At 31.7% G+C, this 7,801-nt stretch overlaps 1 protein-coding gene across 1 annotated transcript; it reads right to left on the reverse strand.

Moving 5' to 3' along the window:
* Positions 1 to 6,377: 6,377 nt before the first annotated feature.
* LOC121129718 (uncharacterized) lies at positions 6,378 to 7,387 on the reverse strand. Its single transcript, XM_040725437.2, has 2 exons — positions 7,298 to 7,387; positions 6,378 to 7,220 (listed from the first exon to the last, which is right to left on the reverse strand). The coding sequence occupies exons 1-2, from the start codon at positions 7,307 to 7,309 to the stop codon at positions 6,591 to 6,593; spliced, it is 642 nt and encodes a 213-aa protein (XP_040581371.1). The 5' UTR covers positions 7,310 to 7,387; the 3' UTR covers positions 6,378 to 6,590.
* Positions 7,388 to 7,801: the final 414 nt, after the last annotated feature.

Genomic DNA, 7,801 nt, shown 5'->3' on the forward strand with positions numbered 1-7,801 from the left:
AAAAAACTACTTTTAATCCTCAAAGATAGTTTTTTCCATTGTTTCGAGGAAAAGCTCACAAAAATTATTTATTTATTTTCATAATAATCTGCATTGGACGTACCTACATTTTATATTATATTTCTAATTATTTTCTTTTAATGCTTTAAATAACTCCAAAATTTAGTAAAACTTGTCGATATACAACATTTCAAGTTCTTTCATACCTTTAAACCATTATAATTAGAATAATTAAGAATATGTTCCTCTCAACCATAATGAAGATCCATACTGAGACTATCTCTCTAATCCTCTTCCTAATTCCTTTTTTTAATTTGTATTTAATATACGTTTTTCTGTTTAAACAATAATTCATTTTCTTGTTTTTCTAATTTTTTTTGGTGTATTTTCGTATCCAAAACCCATATCTCAAATTTATTTGAGACATGGAAAATTGATCTTGTTTTATCAAAAAAAAAAAAATCAACATATTAGCGAAACAACTATCTTGCCATCCATAGCCCAGAAATTTCGTCTAATCAAAATGAAACATAGTTCTATGTACGTAACTACATTACGGCGGCTACATTGATGATTAAGAGAGCTTAGATACACATCTATTGATAGTGTTAATTTTTATTGAAATTCTATTGTTAATTAATATCTAATTATATCTTGTTGAAGTTAAAAGTGTTCATATTCTATTGGACCACTTGGTAGACACTGTACCTTACTCAAATACATTTGGATCTTCATCTGGGCTTTAAACAAGTTCGGTTTTCATTGCACCTTAGTTTTGATATTACTAAAATGAGCTTCATGGACAAACATTGAAAGCAGTATAGCTTGTGTTTCCATATGGCAAATTGTAAGTCGGCTGTTCTATAGTTGGACGTTTCTTAAATCTTGTTTTTCATTCCCTCAAATAAAAGAAGAATATACAAGTCAGTACTGCAAATATCAATGCAGTGCCAGTGAAAAGAAAATAATTGTTGACCAAATTCATATTTCTTTTTTCTCATTTTTCTGATGTTATGTTTACGTCAAATGAATAGGAAAGTTATTCAACCATCATTTGCCAAACAAAGCTGGTTGGTTCAGCTAGCAATACATATCAGGGTGGGTAACGATTTGAACATATCAACAAAAGCTAATGAAAAGCAATTAAATTTTAAATTATATGGAAATAAGTGTGACTTTATATCGGCTCAAGTTGGAGTAAAAATATATAGTTAAAGATTTTAAATAAAAAGTTTAATTACAGTGAAAGGAAAAATAGTTGATACGCAAGAAAGAAAATATAAATCAAATTTTGTCAAGTTTATGTGAATTTTACTTCAGCACTTTCAAGGAATCAACAAATTAGTGTTGCATTAGGTAGCTTCATTGAGGCTTTTACTCCTAACCTGCAACTTATTTTCTGAATTTATATTCTGGGAGTTATTTTCTTTTTCTTAATGAATTTTCTTCTTAAAGTGAAGGTTCAACTATTCCCCTACTTGTCATACAGATTCCATTAGATCTTCAAAATAAAAATTGTCGTATTTTTACTTGTCTCATAAGTTAATTATTCTTTGGAATATCCTCTTTATGATTTCCTTAAAATACTTGATTTATCTACATACATAACCAGAGCCTCAAATATTGATTAATCAAATATAATATTTTTAGGCAATAACAAAAGAGTCACTATCTTAACCAACAAACGCTTAAAAAACTTTAAACCTAAGAATAGCTAGAATTAACTAAAATTGTATTGACATTTTGTTGAATGCCACGAGGCTAATAGAGAACAAATAAGAAAAATATTTTGAGTCAAGGGATCAAATTGTTATAAGTTGAACATATTCTAATCTGGATACCTTTTTGCTGTTGAACAGTGTTATGAATGCAAATTACAAGAGAAACTAAATCAGATGTCTTTTTTGATTTATGAAATCCTACGAAGCTAAAAAAAATAATTATGTCTCTAGTTCTATAGACTGAGTCCATCAACTTTATGATTATATAATAATTTTAAATTTAAGAATAATCAAAATAGTACAAATATATGTATAAATTTATGCTGGGGTCAATGAACTTTTTATGATTCTTGAAGGAAAGTCTGACAACATTGTTTATACCAGATATTGTAATAGGGAGATGAGGAAAATGATAGTTTTTGGATTAGTTATAGCCCTTTTAATTTTGTTTACGGATAAGCTTCTAAAATAGACTAAAATATTCATTTTACCCCTATTTTATTTGAGAAATATCATACGTTTTTCTAATAAAAAATTTCATACAATTTTTGATACCCAAGATTGAAGTAGTGCAATAGTTAACTACTTCAGTACCTAACTTGAAGATTATTTGACCACTTAATTAAAAAAAAATAAACATTGGCAATCAATTAGTTCTTAAACTAAGTTTCCCATCCAACTGATTCAAAATTAAGATTAATCAAAATATAACTTATGAAACAAACAAAGAAAACACACAAAAAGTGAAAATCCAACAAAATGTTATAATACAAAACAGGTCAACATATAAATTGTAACTTTTAACTTTCTGTCAATTGAGTATCACTAAAGTTATAAATAAAAGGGAGACAAACCACTTAGTTTCTATAACAAATGATGATATAACATTGTCAATATTCATATATTTTTATTTGTCAAAAAAAAAAAAGTTTTAAAAGTAACCGAATGTCAAACTCACTCTATCTACACTTTCGAGATCATTTTATAGCCTTAAAAGTCTAAGTAAATGTATTATTTCTTTTCTTTTATAAGTTATGTTTTTTCGTGGTGTGGATTATGATTCAAAAAGATATTTAACATCAGGAATGATACATCAACATAATCTCAAATTGATTATTCAATAAAATTTTTAAAATATTAGTATTAAAGACATGAACATTAACTAATTAATATTTCATAAACTTAGATTTGAATAAAATAAAGGAATGTTGTCTTGAAACGAACAAAAAAATAGAATATTTTCAAAGCGGTTAAATAGTTTGAGCTTGGGAAAAACCAATAGGAGGCCAGACGTGCTATTGGAACTTACCAAAACAATGTTGACAACCAGCCTATTAATAGGAGGACTCAAATTCCTTTGTAACCTTGGGAAAGAACGTCTCTCTGAGTAACAAAGTTCGAGCAATCATTATATTATTGCTCCTATGGGGATTCCAAGGAGGGCTCCGTGACTTCTCCAAATATGTAAGTTATCTAAAAAAATAAAAAAAATTGCTGCATAAATGCCCAAAAGAGTGCGACAGAGTGGTGATCTGCAATAAATTAAAATATCGGGTAGAAATACAAATATTAGGCCTTTAGGCATTTTTTTGATGGATTAAAGTAATTTACATTGTATTTAAGTGCAAGAACTAAAAAAATAATCCTTTTAATTTAGTCAATCCCATTTTATTTGCTAGTTTTCTTTTATAGGAAGGTAATTACTGGAAGTCAGTAGAATAATTCCTTACAAAGAAGACAATTGCTCGTTCGAAATGGAGAAGACAAATCTAACCATCTTAAGATGAGAATTCCATTTAGTTATTTTGTAAGATTGAACCCCCTTCTCATTTTTTAAAAATATGTAGCCGTTAGTTGAATTCATAACTGACAAAACTAGAAAATATGATATGAGTTTTCTTTATCCTCCAAATTCTATTTCGCTATTTTCATTTTTTTTTTTTGTAATTGTGATATTGGTACATATAATTTCATTTTTCCCAAAAATCATCTAAAGTAGTGTTTAAATCAATGTGGTGGAAGGGGAAGGGTGTTACTTAGCTTTTGCATTCTGATTGGCTGAGCTGAGTGACGTCGCATATGTTGTATTCATTCAGAAATTAAAACAAAAATATAATTTCGTGAGTTGAGAATTCATAGACTCCTTTCACTCAACAAAATCAGAACTCAAATTTGGCTTCTAAAAAAGTCATCAATGTATTAATCAGCACCTGAATCTCCAGTGTCCTTGTATCTATTATTTTGACCTTCTATAATCTCTCTTCTGCTTCTACAGTACTGTCTGCTTAGAGGTCCTCAAGTGCCGTCATCTGCTCTTACAATATCCTTCTTGTTTAAAACTCCGTTTTCGACGCTGGGCTAATTCCGCATGGTCTTTCAAATATTATTGATTGGCAAATGGGCTGTTGGGTTTTAATTTATTCATAAGACTTGATATATTACTTTTCACTGTAAGTTATTTGTACTATTTTTTGTCGCATATAAAACCACAACAGTCAAAGAAACGACGTCATATCATGCTCAGTAAATTGGGTGAAGGCCTGCAAATGAAAATACAAATTCAAAAAATATCGTATCTGCAGCAATAATTTCAGTCAAGACTGTTGAACGAGATCTCAAATGAGTTTTTTTACTCTTTTTCAACCAGACATTCAACAAAATCAGATTGGTGTCGATTTTGCTGCCGAAACTTATGACTCAAGTATCCTAATTAATAAAATGTCTTTTAAACGCTTCAGACTAATTTTTGGGAAGTCTGTATAGGTTCCAAGACCTGCTGTGCTTATCGTTTTCAATTTACCTCTACGGCTGCTTCTGCACTGAGGAGAAACAATTTAATTCAAAAAAATATCGTATCAAATACCAACATTGACTCCTTTCATCAACTTTTTAGATCGAAAGAAAATTAACCTCCCCGTCAAGAAAGGACTGAATGTTCTCAAAAGTTCGATTTTGCCTCCAGCAGAGAAATGGCTTAAGAATCGGATTCCTTCTAGAGGAAAGAGCCAAATTTTTGATCGGAGAAAAACGAAAGTGTTCTTTCTGTCAAATCGATGATGAATCAAGCGACCATTTTTTATTTGATTGTACCAAAACTTGGACCTTTCTACAAAGCCGTTGGAAATCTTCTGTAGGGACATTATGAGTTTTATAATTTTAAAAACATACCATTTTATAGCCTTTTACAGTGGAAAGGAAGACAAACTTATAAACGCCATTATCATAAAGATACACCAGATTTTATACGTAAAACGGCTCCTTTTCTGGCATTTTCAAAGCATGATATGTTGGATTTGAAAAACTCCATGTAGCTTAATGATCCATCTCTACCTACAAGTACAGTGGATCATCTAAATTCTAATAAACAAGTAGAACCTATGGAGCAAGTTAAAAAGAAAAAGGTCAAACTGTTTTGGGAACTTTGAATAATTTCTTCAATCCACTCCATGAAAGGCCTAGACAATTACCTCAAAAACAATAGCTATATGAAGCTCATTTTGACAGCAAGGTTGAATCAAGATTGTCTCGAGAATCTTTTTCAAGATTGAGAGGAATATCAGGTTAGTTCGTATTAGAATTTTCTTATAATTTTTATGAAATACTGGAGAAATTTTTCGATTCTAACTCAATTTAATTTGATTAAAGTATTCAGTAGATAATGACCATCCCGATCCTGTAGAAGTGTTGCATCGATTTCGAACTCTACTGATTGGTCAACATCATAAGCGATGGATTCAGAATCCGTCAGTAAAGATAGAATACTTTGAGAATCATACTTCTAGCTTCTTTTATTTATTCTATGCGTCCTCAGAAACTATCAAAGAGTTTGCTCCTACTCGACATCAATCAAATGCTAAGCAACAATGCATACACCTTTCCGAATTAGGATATCTTCAATTAAAGGACTAAGCAGAACTACAACAGCCACTAATTAATTGGAGGAGGATTTCTACCAAGATGTACTTTACTGACTTTACAGTTAGAAAGAATCTGCTGTATTTGAATTGTGGATAATTTAAATTCATTGCATTCTTCCTATGACAAATGGGACTACAACTACCAAGGAATGGGTTATATTGCAGGATTTATTGCTTTGAAGTTCAAAATAACACATTCTCATCTAGACACTTACACCTACAAGATCGATGATCAATGGTCTTCCCTTTGATTCTTCATCTTTCCCGAGCAGGTTTATTTGTTCTCTCAGATGCATTCCTAGTAGATGTTGCTAAGTTTGAAGAAATATTTTGTGACATGCACAAGGAAAAAGAAGATAAAAACCCTCGATTGTTGGAGAAAGTAATCCAAACTTTAAATCTATTATTAGAAGGCTAATATCCGCTAGAAATTCGTAAATTCTATGGAAATGCGCATACAGGGATGAGTAAAAAATCTCTTAGCATTAAATTGAAGAGCAAAGAGAAATCCATAGTTTAAAGCAGCTCGAACAATTAATAAAATTTCACTTTGTCCTAGATATTTTATTATAGATATGGACATTATAAGTTAGTGAATTGTCTTCACACAAATTGTTTATGCTCAGTTTACAAGTAGCAAATCTTACATTTTGAGTTAGATTCCTTGTAATCTTAGAGCAAAATACATGTACGGACCAGCGTTTTCCACGGCTTACTTCGGTCAAAATTATAAAAGTCGTGAGCTACACACCTTTATTATTCACGAGCTTGGTACATTTAATCAGCAGGAATAATTCCTTTTGTAGATTTTTTAATCGATATACAAGTAAAGATTGCAGTTTTTCAATCAGCTAGTTAGAAATATATATTTTCTGAAAAAAATTCTATAGCATGACGTATTCAAAACAACGGTGACAATATCATAAAGAGTTGGAACATATGAAAATAATTTTTAGTATCCATGATGACCATGTCCATGATGTCCACCATGACCGTAGTGACCACCATGATGCCCATGATGGGAGGATTTCCATCCGTAGTCATATCCAAATTTGTAGTTTCCATGACCATGTTCGTGGTGACCATGTCCATAGCCTCCATGTCCGTGTCCATGACCGCCATAGCTAGGCTCAGCAGATCTCTTGTGATATCCTCCATGGTGATGTCCTCCATGATGATGATGACCACCGTGGTGATGACCTCCGTGATGGTGTCCGTGACCACTTTGGTAGACATGGACATAGGCTGTTCCATGACTACTGCTATGTCCTCCATGATGCCCTCCATGATGGTGTCCATGACCACCGTAGCTAGGCTCAGCTGATCTTTTGACAAGCTCAACACCGGTGTCTTCCTCATTTTCAATCACTTCTTCTTCTTCTGCCTCCCTTTTGTGGTAGCCGCCATGGTGGTGTCCTCCATGATGTCCTCCGTGATGTCCTCCATGATATCCATAGCTTCCATGTCCCCCGTGGTGTCCTCCATAGTGACCACCATGATGATGTCCTCCATGATGACCATAGCCTCCGTAGCTAGGAGCAGCCAAGCTCACAGATAAAACTATAGCAAATATGATCAAGCTCTAAAAAAATGAAAAGACGGATTGTATCAGTTCAATTATGTCTTTTTTGTAATCCACGGGATAGGTAGGTCTCTTACAAAGTACTTCATAATACTTTTTGCTTCTTTTTGTTTGTTTTGATTATCAAATCAGAACTGACTTGCATTTTGGAATTGATCATCCGTATATATACCTATTTACTCGAATTTGCGTCTGTGATGATATCCTGCAAGTCTCGCCAAAAAAAAAAAGCATACAAAGAAGAAGGGAGATGATCAATGAGCAGGGCAGGGCGTGTTTCAACATTTGAAAACTTACAACATCATATTTAGAGTGTAAAAATTGTTTCTTCTATCCTATACCTATATGTAAAGATAGGCTATTGGTTAAGATATATACTTTTATATATTTATAAGTCTTCATCTATAGCGTACTTCAAGAAACATCTCTGCTTCATTAGCAATTTTATGTTGAACCATTGCTATTGGAAATTAACAAATTCAAGATATAAAATAATTAAAATATAAAATTTATAATAATTAATTGATTACACATTAATAATTACACTGTCCAACATATACAAACTTTTTTAAAGCACTAGA

Source organism: Lepeophtheirus salmonis, chromosome 14, assembly GCF_016086655.4.
Source record: "Lepeophtheirus salmonis chromosome 14, UVic_Lsal_1.4, whole genome shotgun sequence".
Classification (NCBI taxonomy): Eukaryota; Metazoa; Arthropoda; class Copepoda; order Siphonostomatoida; family Caligidae; genus Lepeophtheirus; species Lepeophtheirus salmonis.